This window comes from Ranitomeya variabilis, chromosome 2 (assembly GCF_051348905.1).
Source record: "Ranitomeya variabilis isolate aRanVar5 chromosome 2, aRanVar5.hap1, whole genome shotgun sequence".
Lineage (NCBI taxonomy): Eukaryota > Metazoa > Chordata > Amphibia > Anura > Dendrobatidae > Ranitomeya > Ranitomeya variabilis.
In genome coordinates this window covers 1,072,540,385-1,072,565,017 of record NC_135233.1, presented here as the reverse complement: position 1 = coordinate 1,072,565,017, position 24,633 = coordinate 1,072,540,385, and the positions used below count along the sequence as shown (strand labels likewise).

The 24,633-nt window shown below is 42.6% G+C and overlaps 1 protein-coding gene across 1 annotated transcript in view; it reads left to right on the top strand.

The window, feature by feature from the left end:
- Positions 1-24,633, top strand: part of LOC143808677 (cytochrome P450 2K1-like) — a 200,170-nt gene that overhangs the window by 133,353 nt on the left and 42,184 nt on the right. The window contains exons 5-6 of the mRNA XM_077291581.1: positions 5,391-5,551; positions 14,199-14,375. Coding sequence (XP_077147696.1) covers positions 5,391-5,551; positions 14,199-14,375 — 338 coding nt within the window. The remainder of the gene's footprint in view (positions 1-5,390; positions 5,552-14,198; positions 14,376-24,633) is intronic.

Sequence of the window (24,633 nt, the reverse complement as noted above, 5' to 3'; positions counted from 1 at the left end):
TCCAATTTTTACTCTGCAACATTCATTGCTGCTTGTTTCTGGAAAATACCCAAGGAGTCATGGGTTACAAAAATGAAAAACTTGTGGCTAAAATATCTTTTAGTGGTAAAAATGTAGTTTATTCTTTTTTCTCTGCTCATTGGTATAAAATTCTGTGAGGCGCATATGGTGTCATGGTGTCAATATGATCATTGTACCACTAGATGAATTCATTGGGGAGTGTAGTTTGTAAAATGGGCTCATATATTGGGGGTTTCTCTTGTTCTAGCACCTCAGGCCCTCTGTCAATGTGACATGTCACCCTCAAACCATTTCAGCAAAATCTTAACTCCAATATGGCACCTTTTCCCTTCTGAGCTTTGCAGTGTTCCTCAAAAGTAGTATTCCCCCCTTATATGGGGTATCGGTATACCCAGGAGAAATTTCACTACAAATTGTATGGTGCAATTTCTCCTGTTACCCTAAAGAAAATGCAAAATTTGGGACTAAAATAACATTTTTGTGAGGAAAATGTAATTTTATTATTTTCAAGGCTCAATGTTATAAACTTCTGTGAAGCATCTAAATATACAGTTGTGACCAAAAGTATTGACACCTCTGCAATTCTGTCAGATAATACTCAGTTTCTTCCTGAAAATAATTGCAAACACAAATTCTTTGGTATTATTATCTTCATTTAATTTGTCTTAAATGAAAAAAACACAAAAAGAATTGTCCTAAAGCCAAATTGGATATAATTCCACACCAAACATAAAAAAAGGGGTGGACAAAAGTATTGGCATTGTTCGAAAAATCATGTGATGCTTCTCTAATTGGTGTAATTAACAGCACCTGTAACTTACCTGTGGCACCTAACAGGTGTTGGCAATAACTAAATCACACTTGCAGCCAGTTGACATGGATTAAAGTTGACTCAACCTCTGTCCTGTGTCCTTGTGTGTACCACATTGAGCATGGAGAAAAGAAAGAAGACCAAAGAACTGTCTGAGGACTTGAGAAACCAAATTGTGAGGAAGCATGAGCAATCTCAAGGCTACAAGTCCATCTCCAAAGACCTGAATGTTCCTGTGTCTACCGTGCGCAGTGTCATCAAGAAGTTTAAAGCCCATGGCACTGTGGCTAACCTCCCTAGATGTGGACAGAAAAGAAAAATTGACAAGAGATTTCAAGGCAAGATTGTGCGGATTTTGGATAAAGAACCTCGACTAACATCCAAACAAGTTCTGGCTGCCCTGCAGTCTGAGGATACAACAGTGTCAACCCATACTATCCGTCGGCGTCTGAATAAAAATGGACTGTATGGTAGGAGAACCAGGAAGACCCCACTTGTTACCCCGAGGCATAAAAAAGCCAGGCTGGAGTTTGCCAAAACTTACCTGAAAAAGCCTAAAACGTTTTGGAAGAATGTTCTCTGGTCAGATGAGACAAAAGTAGAGCTTTTTGGGCAAAGGCATAGTTAGATAAACATAGAGTTTACAGGAGAAAAAAAGAGGCATTCAAAGAAAAGAACACGGTCCCTACAGTCAAACATGGCGGAGGTTCCCTAATGTTTTGGGGTTGCTTTGCTGCCTCTGGCACTGGACTGCTTGACCGTGTGCATGGCATTATGAAGTCTGAAGACTACCAACAAATTTTGCAGCATAATGTAGGGCCCAGTGTGAGAAAGCTGGGTCTCCCTCAGAGGTCATGGGTCTTCCAGCAGGACAATGACCCAAAACACACTTCAAAAAGCACTAGAAAATGGTTAGAGAGAAAGCACTGGAGACTTCTAAGGTGGCCAGCAATGAGTCCAGACCTGAATCCCATAGAACACCTGTGGAGACATCTAAAAGTGGCAGTTTGGAGAAGGCACCCTTCAAATATCAGGGACCTGGAGCAGTTTGCCAAAGAAGAATGGTCTAAAATTCCAGCAGAACATTGTAGGAAACTCATTGATGGTTACCAGAAGCGGTTGGTCGCAGTTAATTTGGCTAAAGGTTGTGCAACCAAGTATTAGGCTGAGGGTGCCAATACTTTTGTCTGGCCCATTTTTGGAGTTTTGTGTGAAATGATCAATGTTTTGCTTTTTGCTTCATTCTCGTTTGTGTTTTTTCATTTAAGACAAATTAAATGAACATAATAATACCAAAGAATTTGTGTTTGCAATCATTTTCAGGAAGAAACTGAGTATTATCTGACAGAATTGCAGGGGTGTAAATACTTTTGGCCACAACTGTATTCCTTGATATGTCTAGTTTCCAAAATGGGGTCATATGAGGGGGGTTTCCACTGTTTAGTCTCATCAGGTGCTCTCCATATGGGACATGACATCCGCTAATGATTCCAGGAAATTTTTCTTTCAAAAAGCCAAATGATGCTCATTCACTCCCGAGCCCTGCCGTGTACCCAAGCAGTAGTTTTCGCCCTCATATTGGGTATCGGCGTACTCGGTAGAAATTGCACAACAAAATGTGTGATGCAATTTCTCTTTTTACTCTTATGAAAATGCAATATTTTGTGCTAAAATCTTATTTGTGAGGAAAATTAGAATTTTGTTTATTTTTATGGCTCAACGTTATAAGCTTCTGTAAAGCACCTGAGGGTTCAATGTGCTCACCATACATCTAGATCAGTTCCCTGAGGTGTCTAGTTTGCAAAATGGTGTCACTTGTGATGTATTTTCACTGTTTAGTCGCATAAAAGGCTCTTCGAATGCGACATGGCATCCTCCAATTGTTCCAAGAAATTGTAGGTTAAAAAAGTCAAATGGTGCTCCTTCCCTTCCAAGCTCTGCTGTGTGTCCAAACAGTAGTTTTCTCCCTCAAATGGGGTATTGGCATGCCATCTTCAGGAAAAAATTACACAACAAGTTTTGTGGTCTATTTTTTCCTGTTACCCTTGTCAAAATAAAAAAAAATTGATCTAAAGTGATTTTTTGTGTGAAATAAAGATAAAAGTTCATTTTTTCACATTCCAAAAATTCCTGTGAAGCACCTGAATGGTTAATAAACTTCTGCAATGTGATTTTAAGCACCTTGAGGGGTTAAGTTTCTAGAATGGTGTCACTTTTGGGTATTTTCTGTCATATAGACCCTACAAAGTGACTTCAAATGTGATGTGGTCCCTAAAAAATGGCTTAGTAAATTTTGATGTAAAAATGAAAAATCTCTGATCCACTTTTAACCCTTATAACTTAACAAAAAAAATATTGGTTCCAAAATTGTGTTGATGTAAAGTAGACATGTGGTAAATGTTATATATTAACTATTTAGTGTGCCATATCTCTGTGATTTAAAAATTCAAAGTAGAAAAATTGCTAAATTTTCAAAATTTTTGCCAAATTTCTTTTTTTTTTCCCACACATAAACGGAGGTCATATCAAAGAAATATTACTACTATCATGAACTACTATATGTCATGAAAAAACATTCTCAGAATCACCAGGATCTCTTGAAGCATTTTAGAGTTATAACCACACAAAGTGACAGTGGTCAAAATTGTAAAAATTGGCCCTTGTCATTATAAAAATTGGCCCTTGTCATTAAAAGTGAATAATTATTGGGTGATTCATACCTGCCCTTAATATTTGTAGATTTTAGCCCAAGAGAGGCATGATTGATAAATATTAGGTTTAGGGATCCATCAAAAAGGTACATCTTATCCTGACTGAATTATGTCATATACACTGCTCAGAAAAATAAAAGGAACACTTAAGCAACAGAATATAACTCCAAGTAAATCAAACTTCTGTGAAATCACTTAGGAAACAACACTGTTTGACAATCAATTTCACATTATATTGTGCAAATGGAATAGACAACAGATGGAAATTATTGGTAATTATCAAGGCACACTCAATAAAGGAGTTGTTCTGCAGGTGGGAACCACAGACCACATCTTAGTACCAATGCTTTCCGGCTGATGTTTTGGTCACTTTTGAATGTTGGTTGTGCTTTCACACTCGTAGTAGCATGAGACGGACTCTACAACCCACACAAGTGGCTCAGGTAGTGCAGCTCATCCAGGATGGCACAACAATGCGAGCTGAGGCATGAAGGTTTGTCTGTCAGCGAAGTGTCCAGAGGCTGGAGGCGCTACCAGGGGACAGGCCAGTACACCAGGAGATGTGGAGGGGGCAGTAGGAGGGCAACAACCCAGCAACAGGACCACTACCTCCGCTTTTGTGCAAGGAGGAACAGGTGGAGCACTGCCAGAGCCCTGCAAAATGACCTCCAGCAAGCCACAAGTGTGCATATGTCTGCACAAACATTTAGAAAGACTCCATGAGGATGGTCTGAGTGCCTGACGTCCACAAATGGGGGTTGTGCTCACAGCCCAACATCGTGCAGGATGCTTAGCATTTGCCATAGAACACCAGGATTGGCAAATTCGCCACTTGCGCCCTGTGCTCTTCACAGATGAAAGCAGGTTCACAATGAGCACATGTGACAGATGTGACAGAGTCTGGAGATGCCATGGAGAGCGATCTGCTGCCTGCAACATTCTTCAGCATGACCGGTTTGGCAGTGGGTCAGTAATGGTGTGGGGTGGTATTTCTTTGGAGGGCCGCACAGCCCTCCATGTGCTCACCAGAGGTAGCCTGACTGTCATTAGGTACCGAGATGAGATCCTCAGACCCCTTGTGAGACCATATGCTGGTGTGGTTGGCCCTGAGTTCCTTCTAATGCAGGACAATGCCAGACCTCGTAACGGGAGTGTGTCAGCAGTTCCTGCAAGATGAAGGCACTGAAGCTATGAACTGGCCCGCCCCTTTCCCAGACCTGAATCCAATTGAGCACATCAGGGACATCATGTCTCTCTCCATCCAGCAACATCACGTTGCACCACAGACTGTCCAGCAGTTGGCAGATGCTTTAGTCCAGGTCTGGGAGGAGATCCCTGAGGAGACCATCTGCCGCCTCATCAGGAGCATGTGCAGTAGGGAGGTTGTACAGGCACGTGAAGGCCACACACAATACTGAGCATCTTTTCCTTGTTATGAGGCATTTCCACTGAAGTTGGATCAGTCTGTAATTTGATTTTCCACTTTGATTTTGAGTATCATTCCAAATCCAGACCTCCATGGGATATTAATTTTGATTTACATTGACAATTGTTATGTTTTATTGATCTGAACACTTTCCACTATGCAATGAATAAAAATTTGCAACTGGAATATTTCATTCAGAAATATCTAGGATGTGATATTTTATTGTTCCCTTTATTTTTTTGAGCAGAGTATTTGTTGCTTGCATACATCTTAGCGCTCCTGAGGCAGCTGTATTCTTTTGTTAGTACGTTGTGCAGTCATTGTAGCTTGCTCCTGTTCACACTTGCTTTATTTTGTTCAGAGGTGCTTGTGATTTTTGTTTTTTGTAATTATGGCTCTCATTTTCTCACTGTTTTTCCAGGTGAACCCTTCGATAACAACATGAATATAAATGCTGCTGTATCTAATATAATCACCTCCATCTTACTGAGTAAACGATTTGATTATGAAGATCCCACACTTTTGAAGCTGTTAAAGATGGTGAAAGAAAATTTCCAATTAACTGGTAGCCCAATGGCTATGGTAAGCAGCTTTACTTCTGAATGTATTTGAGAAATAGTGTTTTAGGTCATTCACAAGATATGTAATGTGTGATTAGTAGGGATGCAACCGATAAGGTGCCCCTTCTCTTAAACTTATAATTTTACAAACATATTTCTCAAGTGTGTCTTCATTGCCAGTCAATAATTTGGAATGCTTTTAAGGTAACAAGCAGGAACGTTCTCACCAACAGTTACACCGATGCCTCTACCTTGTGCCAGTCATTACACTGGTTACCCATCCACTCCAGAATCCATTACAAAACTATTACCCTTATCCACAAAGCACTCCATGGCTCAGCACCACCCTTCATCTCCTCCCTCATCTCAGTCTACCACCCTACCTGTGCTCTCCATTCTGCTAATGACCTCAGGTTAGCATCCTCAATAATCAGAACCTTCCCTCTCCAGTCTGCAAGACTTTTCACGTGCTTCGCCAATTCTTTGGAATGCACTACCCAGGTTAATACGATTAGTCCCCAATCCACACAGTTTTAAGCGTGCCCTAAAAATTCATTTGTTCAGACTGGCCTACCGCCTCAACGCATTAACCCAACTATCCCTGTGTGGCCCATTAAAAAAACTTAAACCATAATCAGTTTCCTCGCATCATGTTCTCATACACTTTATACAGTTAGCCCAATAGCCCTCTGTGTCTGTACTGTTACATACTTAGGCTGTTAACTGGTTCATGCAGCTTTACATGAACACCCAATCCTTACACTCTGGCTGGTCTGAACAACCAACCAAATTGTTACCATCCACCTCTCGTGTCTCCCCTTTTTCCTATAGTTTGTAAGCTTGCGAGCAGGGCCCTCACTCCTCTTGGTTTCTATTTTGAAATGTGATTTTTGTTGTGCTGTAATGTCTATTGTCTGTACAAATCTCCTCTATAATTTGTAAAGCACTGCGGAATATGTTGGCACTATATAAATAAAATTATTATTATTTATTATTAACGTGGGATGCAGTGATGGTACGTAGGCAGCAGAGCAAGGGTTAAACAGGTTTATTAACAGGGGAAAACTTCAAGCAGGGCGGTATAGGGTTAAAGAGCATGAATGGAAAAGGATGTAGGGAGAAAAAGGGGTATACAGGGGGGGACAAACAGTACATTAGATCAAAGGATATTCTTAAGGTACAAAATAACGGCGGTCCAATAGCACAGATGTCAGGAAGTCCTTAAACTGCAGCTACTGCTGTGAACTCAATGGCACCGACAATGGCCGATGCAGTGTCCTTATCAACGGGGGTCCAGCAAGCCAACAATACCCCGTCTTCTGGTAACAGTGGTCGGTCTCCGGTACCTTCCACTGCCCCTAGTCGCTATACTGTAGATGCCTACAAGGTGTTGAGCCACGGTACTGTCTAAGCCCAATGTGTCTCCTGCACAAATCTCCTGACAGCCTCGGTCAATCGGGCCCAAAGTGGCTGACGATAATATGGATCATGGTCTTGTACGAGCCCAAAGTGGCTCCGTAGGTGTTTAATGGCACGGTCATGGTGTAAACGTTTGTCCTGTCCCTGGTCACTCTTATGGGGCATGTGTGTAGTACTCACGGACAGGGAGACAGGACTCACACCGCACGTCTCTTTCTCTCTGGTCCCTGCTGTTGGTGGCGGGCGACGACAGGTACTGGCTTGCACACTGCTGGTGCTCTCAGGGCAGGGCACTTCTCTCTCTGGCTGCTGCACAGCTGGCTCATCTCTGTTTTGTCTGTACAGCTCGGCTCGCTGTAAATGGCTCGTCTCTGCACGGCTCTTCTCTGCTCTGCAGGCGATGAGGGCTCTTTCTATATGGCCCATTGCCACACTGGTACACTCAGATGGGGGAAGCAGAATGCACTGCTCACTGCGCTGCGTACAGTTCTGAACTTCGCTCTCTGTGCTGCTCCCTTCACTCCTCTCTGCTGGCGCCAGACTCCCCTGCTTCGTGCACTTTTTCATTTAATGTGCCAGACGCTGTGAACCTTTTTCTGACTCTCCCCGACTCTCCGGGTCTGCAGGAAGGTCCCTCCCACTCAGGCTTCCCTCAGGCTACAGGGGAAGGTTTGCCTCCTCAAAGCTGTCCCCTGGGAACAGAAGATGCAGCCTTTCTACTTCTGAACCCGGCATGCAGGTACCCGTGGTCTGGTCAACCTCCTTACATGTTCATCAAGCAATGTTTTCCCTTGTTTGGAATGTGCAAATTATAAATTCAAACTGATGGCAGCAAAGCAACAAAGAAATTAATTTTGAAAAAATAAGTAAAAAAAACAAGCCAAAACAGAATTTATACTGAACCTAAAATTCCTTAAAACCCTACCTTTTATTATGTCGACAGTTTTACACCCTTAACATCCAGCAGCTTCAAGTGTCACATGGTATGGCTTTACAAAAGTCTTGAAGAAGGTTAACAGAGGTGCTGAGCACTTGTTGGCTGCTTCGCCTTCACTCTGCATCCAACTCATCCCAAACCAAGTCAATTGGATGTCATGTCCAAGAAGAAAAAGCAATGATCCGCACCACCGATCCGTCAGGCTGCGAGCATGTGAGTAAATTAACTCCCGCTGGTCTGCTGAGTGTCGGGTGCTATAGCCAGAGCAATACGTCGTGGTTCATATAAACAATGAAGAAAGCGGCAGCACTCACCAAACTTCTTATGCAGGTCGGTATCTTCACGGCACGGGGTGTATTTACAAGGTAATGTGGCAGCTGAACAACGGCCGTTTCGCACCTATCCGGTGCTTCAACGGGTTCAATAGGCAGGCGGACATGACGCCTTAAGAAGAACACACAATCAGTGTACCTCCCTGCAGCGTCATCCCGCTGTCCAATCAAGGCTTCAAACACATAAAACACATTAAAAACAACATATTAAAAGCAATACTCACATAAAGCATAAATATACATGCTGATATATATCTGTACATTCTGACATACTAATGTAACTGGATTTTGTGACAGATATTACAGAGCGGATTAAAAGTCACCTTACTAATATGTTCATTTTATATAAATCTACTTGCGACTTTAATGGACAATCACCGTCAAATGATACAGAATTTAGAAAGAGTGCGCATATTAAACCATACCTATCCACACATAACGGTATCTGCGTACTAGCTGATCAAAGTTGGTTTCAGGTGTATAAATTCATAACGCTAAGAGCATATCACTATTTAGTCTAAACTTATACGTTTCTATAAAAATATCGCCTCATCAGCATGCTCGCATTCCTTGAAGTAGTTAATGACATCCACCCGGCCGGCTTTCAGACCTGTGCTAGCCGAACCAGCATCCGCCTCCATGGTGTATGACAGCCAACTAAACAGTTAACTGGAGGTTTAATAGCCATAGTTATACGGTTATACTTACGCTATGTCGACGACATGTTCCTAGTATGGGATGGGTCAGAGGAGGTTTTTGAAGAGTTTGTTACCCTCCTAAATGACAACACCATGGGAATGGCTTTCACTTCGGTGTTCGGAGATTTACACTTGGATTTCCTAGATGTGGCCGTCGATATAGTGGATGGAGAAATCAGGACTTCTTTATATCGGAAATCAGTAGTCACTAATGCACTTATGCACTTTGATAGTTACCACCCTAGTCACACGAAACGCGCATTACCCTATGGCCAATTAGTCAGAACAAAAAGAGCGAACAATACAGCAGAGGGGTTCACTAGACAATCTAATGATTTAGAACAAAGATTGAAGGATGGGGGGTACCCTGACCACATATGGCAGGGAGCTCGCAGAAAAATGGGTAACCAGAGTAACAAAACAGCTAATCTTGGCAATTCCAAGGATAAACGGTTTACGTTTTGTTTTAAATATGGCCCAATGGACCAGCAAATCAGAGCAGCAATTAGAAATAACTGGCACCTACTAGATGGGGAAAGGGATTTAGCTGAAGTTGTGGCTAGAGGCCCTCTTATCTCGAATAGAAGAAGTACACGGATAAGAGACATAATCGTGCAGAATCGGGTTACGGATGATAGAACCAACAATTGGCTGGAGCGCACTACCCCTCAGGGGAACCATCGATGTGGGCATTGCTCACAGTGCGGAAAACATGTTACGGATGGGATCTTATATATTGGGCCCATTGAACATAAAGTCATGCAGCTCATCACCTGTCGCACTAAATATGTGGTATATGTGGTCTGGTGCCCATGTGGCAGATATTATATAGGCAAAACTATCAGGTGCCTAAATATACGCTTTAGGGAACACTGTAGATCAGTGATAACAGGAAAAGGCGTGCCAAGACTTATCAATCATATACGTGAGATACATGAGGGGAATCCAGCAGTCATGACGTTTGCAGGCATAGAACAAGTGAGGAGACCCACTAGAGCGGGCGACCATCACAATGCTTTACTTAAATGTGAGGCTATATGGATCATGCGAAAAAAAGCGATGGGCCCGGCAGGTTTAAACGAAAAAATAGATATGGCGATATTTTTATAGAAACGTATAAGTTTAGACTAAATAGTGATATGCTCTTAGCGTTATGAATTTATACACCTGAAACCAACTTTGATCAGCTAGTACGCAGATACCGTTATGTGTGGATAGGTATGGTTTAATATGCGCACTCTTTCTAAATTCTGTATCATTTGACGGTGATTGTCCATTAAAGTCGCAAGTAGATTTATATAAAATGAACATATTAGTAAGGTGACTTTTAATCCGCTCTGTAATATCTGTCACAAAATCCAGTTACATTAGTATGTCAGAATGTACAGATATATATCAGCATGTATATTTATGCTTTATGTGAGTATTGCTTTTAATACGTTGTTTTTAATGTGTTTTATGTGTTTGAAGCCTTGATTGGACAGCGGGATGACGCTGCAGGGAGGTACACTGATTGTGTGTTCTTCTTAAGGCGTCATGTCCGCCTGCCTATTGAACCCGTTGAAGCACCGGATAGGTGCGAAACGGCCGTTGTTCAGCTGCCACATTACCTTGTAAATACACCCCCGTGCCGTGAAGATACCGACACAATAAAGTGACCTGCATAAGAAGTTTGGTGAGTGCTGCCGCTTTCTTCATTGTTTATACAAGTCAATTGGATGATTTGTGGAGGTTATGTCATCTGTCAAAGCACTCCATCCCTCTCTCTCTTGGTTACATAGTCCTCACATAACTTGTATGTCTGCTTTTGGGTCCTTGTCCTGTTGCAATACAAATTATGGTACCAGTAAGTGTAAACCAGAAAAATGGCATGTCTTTACAGAATTCTGTGGTAGCCATGCTGGCTACGTATTCTTGAATTTGGAATAAATCATCATCAGTGTCAAACAACAAAGCTCACGCTCACCATCACGCTCTATGCTGCTGACACAGCTAGAAACCATCGTAACAACAAAGACATAGCTGTCAATAAAAAAATCTGAAATGTTGACTCCTCATTTTACAGAATAGATTTCCACTGATCCAAAGCCCAGTTTCAGAGACTGGTAACTCTGATGAACTTATCCTCTGCAGCAAAGCTAATCCTTTGTCTTCCTTTCCTAGGGTTGTCACCAGGATACAAATTTATGGTTTTCATGACGGCATTTGAACATACCTTTAAGGTTCTAGCAATTTTCTAGATTGTCTTACCTTGATATTTTGTGGTAATGATTAGAGTTTAGCGAATATGCCGAATCTGAAAGTGCCATATTCATACCAAATTCTTACCCTATTTGTGCCAAATTTATGTTTGATGATCAGTTCTGAATATATTCATTAATTTCTACTCCCATTGACTCTAATAATGTTCCACTGTGTTCAGCGAATATTGCAAAAACAATCATAATCGGAACTGAGTTTTGAAAAATTTGCTCAACTCTAGTAATGATGGCCTGTCAAATTTTATTTATTAGAATAGTTCTTATTTTATTCTGTCATAAGAAAGTCATAAAATAGAGACTGTGTACCAACATTGCCTCTGCAAAACACACCTGATTGCCGCAGATAGTTTCTGAAGGCTGGGTCTTCAACAAATAAACTCTTAATGAGATAGACCTACTCATTGCCATTCCAGATGACTGTCTGATGAAGCAGCATGGTAGAATGCCAAGAGGTTGTAAAGCTGTCATAAGAGTAAAAGGGAGTTACTTTGAGGTATCGAAGCTTAAACTCATATTCCAGTTTATATCAAGGCAAAAAAGCTACCACAATACTGCACAATATAAATAGTGAGTGAATCCTGTTTGAGTAAAGACTGTCAACCGCTAGAATTAATTTTACATAATGCCACAAAGACAAAAGGACTGTTCAGAGTGCGGTACTTACTGGGATGAATGAGTTGCAACTTCTATCTAAGTTGGACACTGGCAAAGTCCTAGTGGAGCAGGCGTTGTATGTTGGATCCATCCTCCCATTAGCATGCCTCCCTGGGGCTTGCAAAAGGTGTACAAACTCTGCACGCTCTGGCCTGAAGCGCTGCCGCTGAGTATCAAAGCAAGCGAGGGCGCGTGGCAGAGTGTGTCACAGCATTACAGGCTCTCAGATTGGAAAAAAACTGATGCGTTTCAAAGGAGACTACGTTCTTCTTCATTAGTGTATGGTCCACCCGAGTGAGCCACCTATTTATAGACTTGCTCCCTAGGATTGCGTATTGGTAACAGATGGGAGCCCAAATCAAGGAAAAAGCAAAAACATATTTAATTCCATATAGTATTAAGGATAGCTAAAAAAAGCATATCTGGAGAATCCCAGATAAATTGATGTCAAATGAAAATCATCTATTAAAAATTATATGTTTATTGAAATACGTTTAAAATATTTTCAAGACAAAAAAAGTGTCATGTATGAGTTGGACTTAAATAGCAAAAGGTGCTACCTGCAAGTGTACCAACCTCCCTAACAATAAAAGGGGTGTGTTGACTAAATGCTGGTTTGCACTCTCATTTTATTGGAAATATACTGTAGTTTCTTTCAACCCTGAGTAATTAGAGAAAGGCCCCCACCTAGATATTTTTAATTTTCTAATTCCCTACAACAGGTGTAGCTAAAATAATTCTTAATAATTTTAAAAAATTTTCATAATTTTAAATATCTATATTTATCATGCATTTTATTTAGAATATGTGAAATATCAGTCTGTGAGTCGAATATGCAATTATTAACTCTGAAGCAGACGATTAGGGAGATTGTTACACTTGCTGGCTGCACCTTTTGCTATACGTTTCATTGAGGCTATTAGCTTCAGTGATTTGAAACACAGAAGTTTTCTCCAGCACACTATGGTGTTTTAAGGGCTCGGTTTTTGTGGACAACCACAGAGTGGGTGGGAGGTTGTCCTCATAATATGAACCAAAGGGTGCGGTCTGGGGTTTAAATAGTCAGCCTCCGGAGGCATTCAGTGTTAAGTGTGCCTGGAGAGGCTAACTCCAGAAAAGGGTTTGTGTTTTTGCTAACCTGTACCTTGTGTTTTTGATAACCCTGAGAGGGTGGATCAACACTACCAAAAGGACTGTGCTTTGTGTTACCACTTTGTTTTGGTTTCCACTTTTTGCCCAAAGGGCCGTTTTTGTTTTTACTTCACCGTGGTTTAAGTTTATGCTGCATATATAATAAAGAGACAGTGTTTCCGTGTCTACCTCTGTGTACAGCAAAACGACCCAATCTATTTCAACATATACAAAATTGACTCAACTGATGTTTAAAGGAGATAGGGGAATAAACACAGGATTGGGTATGCTGAAACCTTACTTCCCCACCATGTCAAATTCACAGATTCCTGGAATCTGGATAAATTCAGCTTTATAATGCTGGATAGCCTTAAAAATTGAAAAAAAAACCTCCAAAACGCCAAATCCTTCTGTCATTTGATAATAGAGAAACTTGGCACTCAAAAAAAGTACTTTAGCGTGGATAGTTATTTATTCAATGTGCATCCATAGAGACAAAAGTTGAACGTTTTCGGTCCACATCCGGACCTTCATCAGAAGAATTATACTGATATACTGGGAAATATGTATATCCTGTCAAAACTGGTTCCAACAGAGTTTTCAAAAAAGCCTTGATGTGAAGAGGAATCCTGAGTGTGTCCGCGCACATGAAGGGCGACAGAAGTCGCGTGTGAGTTTCGCAACTCACCATGCGACTTCTGTCGCCCTCCATGTGTCGTATTTCCCAGTATACCAGTATAATTGTTCTGATGAAGGTCCGGATGTAGACCGAAAACGTTCAACTTTTGACTCTATGGATGCACATTGAATAAAGTACTATCCACTCCAAAGTACTTTTTGAGTGCCAAGTTTCTCTATTGTCTGGATTGCTTTGGGCTGGATGCCCTACTTGATCACCTAACTCGCATGATAGTACGAGTGCCGTGTTTTACCACTACAAATTTGATCTTCTATTGTCATTTGATATCAGTCAATGCTGATAAGCTGACCAATTTGGATGATAACATGATATGAGGTTGTACTGCTGTAATGAAGAATCCTTAGGACCAAGATGAGTTGAAGGTTTTTATTTCCACAATGTGTTTCAGTGCTGGACTAGTGTCTTTTTCAAGTGGAAAAAAAAAACAATTGCAAATATCTTGTGTATAAGTGGAACTATTGTGTTTTGGATAACAGTTTTAGGAACATACCTGATTAGAAATAGAAATACTAAGGTCATCTATTTCTTTCTGTGCAGCTTTATAACACATATCCATCTGTGATGCGCTGGTTTATGAGTGTGGCTGAAAAAGTGGTCAGGAATATACATGAAATGCACGCATTCACTCGAGAGATCTTCACCAACCAGAGGGAACAACTGGATGTAAATGACCAGAGGAATCTTATCGACTCGTTCTTGGTGAAACAACGAGAGGTAATAACATACATACTGTTACACGTGTGGCAGAGCTGAGCTTGTCATCTGGCATTCATGCTGAAAACACAATATATTTTTATTTTATATAGGAAAACTGTCTAGTTGTGGAGCTATATGGCTTGCTGGGATGTCATTACTGTATTTTAGAAGTGTAAATTTCATAGTATTATAAATGGCACATGGTAGCTGGGGCTGTTTCAGATTACAGGAAATAGAAGGAGTAAAAGTTGCAATAATTTTGATTTAATAAATCAATAGTACACATGAAAATCTGTATTATATCTTATATTATTTACCTGTCCCAGGTATGCCAGGTTCCTCTTCCTTCCCCTGAGTCTGCTGCCCTCTGTTGTGCTCCACGTTGGGTTTTGCAAGTTGCCCATCGTGGATCAATGATGTCATCTACCTAAACCTACCTAATGCCTATTAACACACACACCTGTGTCTTTTGACTTAGACTCCTAGTCCTATGTTAGGTGTGATCCATCATCTGGCTGTTTGGGTTCAGCGTTTGTTGTTGAATTCATCCCTGCTGGATATCACTTCATCCATTGTGCTAATACAGATATTCCTGGTGCGCTTTTACAGTTCTCGCTGCCCACGTGCCTTCTTGCTTGATGCATCAACACCAGGGTTCATGTGCCATCCCGGATAGGCTTAGAGGATCCACCTCACCTGGTGAGCTATGAAGGGGACCTGTAAGGTACCCCGTGCCCCAGAACGAGAAGTAGTTCTTCATATGTAAATGCACTGCCTAACAGTCCTTTTGTTACATTACAAACATAAACAGATCTTTATAAAATGGATTTCTAAGGTTCGTTTCTGATATATAAATGAGGCCTTTGACTAGTTAATGGGGTGTTCTCTCCTGCTGAATACAGATTTTACGATTTATGAGAGGTAAAGATCAGTCCAGGTAGAAGCAAATGCCTCTGGCAAGATTTAAGGGGAACCTGTCAGACTAGTCATCTCCCTTAGCATGTTATCACGCCCCTGTGGGTGCGATAACATGATTTACAAGTATCGGCTAGTGTTGAGCATTCCAATACTGCAAATATCGGGTATCGGCTGATATTCGCTGTATCGGAATTCCGATACCGAGTTCCGATATTTTTGCGATATTGGAAATCGGAATCGGAAGTTCCTATAGTGAAATTATGCAGTATAATGAAGTGTGGGTGGTGCATGGGTGGAGACTGCGTGTGTGCGTGTGCGCATGTGCGGGCGGTGTCTGAGCGTGACCATGGGGCTCTCTGCGTGTGGGCCGGGGCTCTATGCGGCGTGCGGGGTGTCTCTGTGCGGCGTGTCTCTGTGCGGCGTGCGGGGTGTCTCTGTGCTGCGTGCGGGGTGTCTGTGCGGCGTGCGGGGTGTCTCTGTGCAGCGTGCGGGGTCTCTGTGCGGCGTGCAGGGTGTCTCTGTGCGGGCATCGTCCAATGGGACTACAAGTCCCATCGAACGATGCTGGCTACACTGACAATGATTGACACATTAGCTAATGATGGGACAGTAGTAGTCCCATCATCCGGCTAATGTGTTGAATGATAAAAAAAAAATACTCCATACATACTCCATACATACTCCATACATACATACTACATACATACTTACATACTACATACATACATACTACATACATACTGCATACATACATACTACATACATACTACATACATACATACATACTACATACATACTACATACTGTACATACTACATACATACATACATACTTCAAAAATTTGGACACACCTTCTCATTTAAAGATTTTTCTGTATTTTCATGACTAGGGAAATTGTACATTCACACTGAAGGCATTAAAACTATGAATTAACACATGTGGAATTATATACTTAACAAAAAAGTGGGAAACAACTGAAATATGTCTTATATTCTAGGTTCTTCAAAGTAGCCACATTTTGCTTTTATGACTGCTTTGCCCACTCTTGGCATTCTCTTGATGAGCTTCAAGAGGTAGTCACCGGGAATGGTCTTCCAACAATCTTGAAGGAGTTCCCTGAGATGCTTAGCACTTATTGGCCCTTTTGCCTTCACTCTGTTGTCCAGCTCACCCCAAATCATCTCGATTGGGTTCAGGTCTAGTGACTGTACCCTATCATTCTCCTTCTTGGTCAAATAGCCCTTACATAGCCTGGAGGTGTGTTTGGGGTCACTGTCCTGTTGAAAAATAAATCATGGTCCAACTAAACACAAACCGGATGGAATAGCATGCCGATGCAAGATGCTGCGGTAGCCATGCTGGTTCAGTATGCCTTCAATTTTGAATAAATCCCCAACAGTGTCACCAGCAAAGCACCCCCACACCATCACACCTCCTCTTCCATGCTTCACGGTGGGAACCAGGCATGTAGAGTCCATCCGTTCACCTTTTCTGCGTCGCACAAAGACACGGTCATTGAAACCAAAGATCTCAAATTTGGACTAATCAGACCAAAGCACAGATTTCCACTGGTCTAATGTCCATTCCTTGTGTTCTTTAGCCCAAAAAAGTCTCTTCTGCTTGTTGCCTGTCCTTAGCAGTGGTTTCCTAACAGCTATTTTACCATGAAGGCCTGCTGCACAATGTCTCCTCTTAACAGTTGTTGCAGAGATGTGTCTGCTGCTAGAACTCTGTGTGGCATTGACCTGGTCTCTAATCTGAGCTTCTGCTAACCTGTGATTTCTAAGGCTGGTGACTGAGATAGACTTATCCTCAGAAGCAGAGGTGACTCTTGGTCTTCTTTTCCTGGGGCGGTCCTCATGTGAGCCAGTTTCTTTGTAGCACTTGAAGGTTTTTGCCACAGCACTTGGGGACACTTTCAAAGTTTTCCCAATTTTTCGGACTGACTGACCTTCATTTCTTAAATAATGATGGCCACTCGTTTTTCTTTACTTAGCTGCTTTTTTCTTGCCATAATACAAATTCTAACAGTCTATTCAGTAGGACTATCGGCTGTGTATCCACCAGACTTCTCCACAACACAACTGATGGTGCCAACCTCATTTATAAGGCAAGAACTCCCACTTATTAAACCTGACAGGGCACACCTGTGAAGTGAAAACCATTTCCGGTAACTACCTATTGAAGCTCAGCAAGAGAATGCCAAGAGTGTGCAAAGCAGTCATCAAAGCAAAAGGTGGCTACTTTGAAGAACCTAGAATATAAGACATAATTTCAGTTGTTTCACACTTTTTTGTTAAGTATATAATTCCACAAGTGCTAGTTCATAGTTTTGATGCCTTCCGTGTGAATTTTGTTATGATCTGGTGGCCTAGGATCAGCATGAGACGTACTCTGGAGAAGGTGGTACCTGTACTGACCGTGGACCCTGAACTTAACACCGCAACTAGAAGTAGCCGTGGAATGTACCTAACACTCCCTAGACATCTCGACACAGCCGGAGGACTAAATATCCCTAAAGATAGAAAAGGGAAAACTATCTTGCCTCAGAGAAAATCCCCAAAGGATAGACAGCCCCCCACAAATATTGACTGTGAGAGGAGAGGGAAATAACATACGCAGACTGAAATCAGGATTTAGCAAAGGAGGCCGCTTCTAGCTAAATAGAAAGGATAGGACAGAGTACTATGCGGTCAGTATTAAAACACTAGAAAATATCCACCACAGAAAATACAAAATCTCCACATCTAACTAAAGATATGGAGGGTATATCTGCATCTCCAGAGATACCAGCTTGGCTGAACAAATCCTTATACAGACCAAGCTGGACAAGACAAAACATGGAAAAGAACTGAACAATAAGGCCCACAGCATGTGGACTGCAAAAAACTAAGCCAGAACTTATCTTTGTTGAAATGAAAAGCAAAGCAGGAGAGACCAGGCAGGGATGTGAATCCTCCAGGAACAATGGACAACTGGCACTGACTAAAGGGTCAAGCAAGACTAAATAGCCCAGTCAGAATTGCAAAAAGTGGACACACCTGATGAATGCTGCGATCCAAAGACAGCAGCGCTACCACTTATAACCACCGGAGGGAGCCCAAGAACAGAATTCACAACAGAAAGACAATTTTCATAGTCATGAAAAATCTTTAAATGAGAAGGTGTGTCCAAACTTTTGGTCTGTACTGTACATACTACATTCATACATACTACAAACATACATACTGCATGCATGCATACTACATACATACATACTACATACATACATACTACATACATACTACATACATGCTACATACATACTACATACATACTACATACATGCTGCATACATGCTACATACATGCTAAATGCTACATACATGCTACATACATGCTACATACATACTACATACATACTGCATACATACTACATACATGCTACATACATACTACATACATACATACTGCATACATACTACATACATACATACTGCATGCATACTACATACGTACTACATACATACTACATACATACTACATGCATACATACATGCACACTACATACAGTACATTCATACATTACATACATGACATACATATAGACATACAGTACATTAAACATAGATTACATACTCACCATTACTTGTCATTTTGATCCCCGAAACCAGTGTCATCTGTAAAAAATATGAAAAAACAAACAACCAATATACTCCCTGTCCGCAGAAATCCACGAGTGTCCCACGACGATCTCCCTTGGAGAACGGCAGCAATAGCTGCTGCAACCACTCTCCAGGGGCCCCAGAAACACAATGATGGGAGGAAGGTATTCCTCCGCCACTGTAAAAAAAAGTCCCTAGTCTCACTGGCTGAGAAATGCACTGCAGGAGCCATTGTCTCCTGTCAGTGTGTCATTGAGGGTCCTATAGAGCAGTGACACACCCGATGTCACTGTTCTATAGGGGAGATCGTACAATAGCAAGGTGACATTAACCCCTTATTACCCCATATCCCACCACTACACGGGAGTGGGAAGAGAGGGGCTAAGTGCCGGAATTGGTGCATCTTACAGATGTGCCATTTCCGGGGTGGCTGTGGACTGGTATTTGTAGCCAGGGGGCCAATATTATGGCCCCTATCTAGGCTATGAATATCAGCCCGCAGCTGTCTGCGTAGCCTTTCTGGCTATAAAATATAGGGGGACCCCACGTCATTTTTCTGGGGGGTCCCCCTATTTTAATAGCCAGTAAAGACTACGCAGACATCTGCGGGCTGATATTCATAGCAGGCTACAAATATTGGCCCCCGGCCATCGGCTTTCCCCCTCTGGTGCAGAAAATCACACGGGAGCCCATGCATTTAATTCAACGCTCATAAAGGACTCTTTCACACTTGCGTCGGTACGGGTCCGTCGCTTTGTTTCTGGCCGACGTACTGACGCATGTTGTGAAATTTGTGCCCGACGTTGGCAGCAGATGCAGTTTATCAACACATCCACTGCCCATTCTGAAGTCCGGGGAGGAGGGGGTGGAGTATCTGCCGCGCATGCGCGGTAGAAAATGGCGGACGCGATGGACAAAAAAAGTTCACTTAAACATTGGCTAATGTGTCAATCACTGTCAGTGTAGCAGGCATCGTCCGATGGGACTTGTAGTCCCATCGGATGATGCCTGCACACACGTACAGAGCCCCAGCATGCCACACAGAGACCCCCCACGCCGCACAGAGACCGCCCACGCCGCACAGAGACCCCCCACACTGCACAGAGACTCCCCCACGCCGCATAGAGCCCGGGCAGCCCACATACAGCCACGGCACGCCGCATAGATCCCCTGCACGCCGCATACAGCCCCAGAAGGCACGTACAGATCCCTGGCAGGCCCGCACAGACGCTGCCCGCACACACAGACACTCAGTGTCCACCCATGCACCGCCCACGCATAGTCCACACTCTTCCCCCCACCGGCACAGCATATAGAAGGACAGAAAGGGCTTATTTACTTTCCGATATTTGTCTCCCATTGACTTGCGTTGGTATCGGGTATCGGTATTTGCGATATCGATATTTTTTGGATATCGGCCGATCAAATCCGATACCGATACTTTTGAATATCGGAAGGTATTGCGCACTAGTATCGGCATCATCACCAGCGCTATACATACCTCGCTCATGCTCATGGCTTCTTTCCCTTACTGCATTGATCCTCTGAAGCTAGGTGTATGTGTTCTGGCTTCAAAGAGACACATTGCACATGATCGAAAATGTAGAAAATTTCTAATCATGTGCAGTGCTGGCACACATACACCTGACTTCAGAGGATCAATGCAGTAAGGGAAAAGAGCTGCATGTATGGGTGAGGTATACAAGGGCTACAAGGGCTGTCACATTGTAGAAGGATCATCTTTATTCTCATTTGCACAAGGAAAGACAAGAAGCAATGGGATGAAACTGAATGGGAGGAGACACAGATTAGATATTAGAAAAAACTTCTTGACAAGGTGATCAATAAGTGGAACAGGCTGCCACAAGAGGTGGTGAGTTCTCCTTCAATGGAAGTCTTCAGAGGCTGGACAGACATCTGTCTGGGATGATTTAGTGAAGACACAGGAGGTCCCTCCCAACTCTACCATTCTATGATTCTATGATGTACAGCACATCAATGATGCGGGTGCTTGTAAGCCATGTTATCATGCCCACAGGGACTTGATAACATGCTAAGTGAGTCAATCAGTCTGACAGGTTCCCTTTAACATCTTGCCAGAGATATTGGCTTCTGTCTCTATGTGGAATGATAGGGGATTGGTTATCGGGAACTTTATTTCAACCGCAAAAAAAATAAAAAAAACAATGATTTTTCATTCCTTCTCTCCAGTGAACGCTGGTGGAGAGAAGAAATGAATGGTGGCTTCAGCACCAAAAGCTGGGGGGACAGTGCTTACTGTAGCGCTGTCTCCTGCATGGCACACGGACGGCACACGGACAGCATCCGTGTGCGGTACGTGTTTTACACGGACCCATTGACTTTAATAGGTCCGTGTGATCCGTGCGCTCCCACGAACACTGACATGTCTCCGTGTTTTTCAAACGGACACACGGTCCGTGAAAACATGCTGACATGTGCAGAGACACATTGATTTTAATGTGTCTACGTGAGTCAGTCTCCGGTATGTGAGAAAACTGTCACCACACGCACCGGAGCCACTGACGTGTGAAACCTGCCTTAGGGAGGTATAAAAATGGCCTATGGTGGACATTCAACAGCTGCAAATGGAGGAATTGGAGAAGTCAGTAAGAGGAGGCCAAAAGCAAGACATTTTTCAGGCAAGCTACGTGTCAGCAGGGGAAGGTGGGGCAAAATAATTTGAAATCCATGATTGGTTAATTTTAATGAAGGTTAGATCATCAACATTTTGGGTAGCCAGACGAGTCCTTTTTTCAGTCAGTATTGAACCAGCAGCACTGAAGACTCTTTCTGGTAGCACACTAGCAGCAGGGCAAGCGAGCTCCTGTAATACATATTCTGCCAATTCAGGCCAGGTGTCTATTTTAGATGCCCAGTAATCAAAGTGGAATGACCTGTGAGGGAGAACATCGATAAGGGAGGAAAAGCTTTATATTTGGAACTTTCTGAAGAGGAGGCGAAAGAGCTAGAGGCTGAGTCAGCAAGAAAAGCCAACACTTTTTCCTGCTGCCTCGGCTTTAAAAGCTGTTTTCCTACTCCCAGATGAGGGAGCCTTCGAGGCCTTGTGTAGCCAGACGATGACGCTGGCTCAACACCTCCAGCCTTAGGTGCTATTGTGCTCTTGCCACTACCACCAGATGCACCACCACCACCACCATCAGTACCAGCTGGCAACCACCGCCCACGGGCTCTTCCAACAGACTTTCTCATTTTTTGGAAAATCTAATTAAAATAACAACCGTTATATGGTACTGTAAAACAAGGTAGAAGGTGTATATAAAATTGTTGAGAATTTAAATCTCCCTTTTTTTGGGGGGAGACTGAACCAAAACTCAGGCCCAGTGTATATAACAACGCAATCTAAGTGGCAGATAGTGGCTGGCTGACATACGACAAACAAACAGGACTGTAGTATATCCACTTTATGAGAATCTGAATCTCACTTTTTTTTGGGAGACTGAACCAAAACTCAGGTCCAGTGTATAAAACAACACAATGTAAGTGGCAGAAAGTGGCTGGAAGATATATGAAAAAATACAAGGACTGTAGTACAATTTCAATCTCCCTACAATGATCTCAGGACAAGTATGGCAGCAATAAAAAGGACTGCTGCACACAAAAGTGTGGAAAAATAAACAAGATAACTGTGCAGAAAGGAGTAACAGGATTTTTGCTTTTAAAAAAGCAGTTGGTTTGCACAGCAGCGTGCAAACAGCAATGCAGCTATCAGGGAGCCTTATAAGGCAGCCTAATATGCTACAGAGCTGATGCATAAAAATATAGCCTCCACTGTCCCTGCAAAACAAAAGGCAGAAGTAAGATGGTGGTCGGCGTGCACTCCCCTTTATAGCCCCTGTGAGGCCGCAGAAAGCAAGCCAATCACTGTCATGCTATTCTCTAAGATGGTGGGGACCGAGACCTATGTCCTCACGCTGCCACACTCTGCCTCCTCCATAATTGGCTAAAAAATGGCCCTGAAAGCGTCATATGAAATGCGACTTTTGCGCGCAGATCGGCGACCTCATGGTCGATCCCGCACTAGGATCGGGTTGGGTTTCATGAAACCCGACTTTGCCGAAAGTCGGCGATTTTTGAATTTGTCCAATCCGTTTCCCTACTTGAGTGTACTACATTGAATTAGACAAGAATTGGAATTAAAGGTAACTGGATACATACTGTAGTCACAGTAAAGAATGTATCTGTTTCTTTACACTATCACCCCTATAGTCCTCCACTTCCTACTAATCCCTACACCTAGTAATGAACTGGTCATCTCTCCCTCCATTGATCGATCACAAATTTGCAAACTTTTCTAACCTTATGGGCATTCACTCAGCCCCCGTTTCCCCAGTCCCTTTAACAGGAATGTTATCAAACTCTCACTCTGTCTGCAACAAACTTTCCTACATCCATGATCTTTTCATTACTAACAATCTTTCTTTCCTCTGCATCACAGAAAACTAGCTCACCAACTCTGACCTTTCCAGGTGCACTTATGGTGGATTCCACCTTTCCCACACTCCTGCCCCAGCAGCAAGCATGGTGGAGTTGGTTTTCTCCTGTCATATTACTGCTCCTTCACAAAAATTCCACTGCCGTCCTCCGCTACTCTCACTACTTTTAATGTGCATTCTATGCACATCTACTCCCCCTCAAACCCTCAAGACCAGCCACCATCTTCTTCAATCACTTCACTACCTGTTTACTTCACTTCCTTTCCATTGTCATCCTCATTATCGTCATGGGTGACTTCAACATCCCTATTGACAAAACCCACTCAGCTGTCTGTAAGCTTTTATGTCTCACTTCCACCTTCATTCTCGCTCAATGTTCCTCCGCAGCCACTTACAAAGAGGGCCACACACTGGACCTCAATTTCCCACATCTCTGTTTCCTATCTAACCACTCTAACTCACTTCTCATTCTTACCGACCACAACCTACTTGCATACCCTTCCCTTTCTGCTTCAGGTGCACAATTCCCACTTCACAAACTTGCACACCCCCTGCAGAAATCTCAAACACCTTGATTTACACCCATTCTCTGAATTCCTTCTCTCTCTTGCAAATATAAGTTCCTTAGACAATTCTGATGCTGTTGCCACTTTATATAACACAGCAATATCTGCAGCTCTCAAATCAGTTGACCCCGCTCACACATACCAAAGCTTGTACAATCATCAGGCAGCCCTGGCATACCAGCCTGACTAAAGAACTGAGACCGGCTTCAATGGTTGCTGAGATGAAAAAGATCCCATTCCAAACAGCACTTCATCACATGCAAACAGTACCTCACTACTTATAAATCCACACTCATTGCAGGAAAACAAACCTACTTCTCATCTCTCATATCCTCCCTGTCTCACATCCCTAAACAGCTATTCAATACTTTCAATTGTCTCCTTCATCGTTAAAAAACCCATCCCTCTCTTTTCATCTCAGCTGAAGACTTTGCCTCATTCTTCACACATAAGATTGATAACATCAGACAAAGCTTTTGCCTAAAATCCCCACACCCCCTCTTAATAAGTACTTAGCCCTACTCCTCCAAAGCCAGCTTCTTGGAATGTCATTATGTAAGATCAATTTTCCTCTTTTCTCTCCATATCACATCTCACCACTTGTGTACTTAACCCGATCCTGTCCCACCTCATCCAAAAACTTACCACAGTCTTAATCCCAATGATAACTCAGC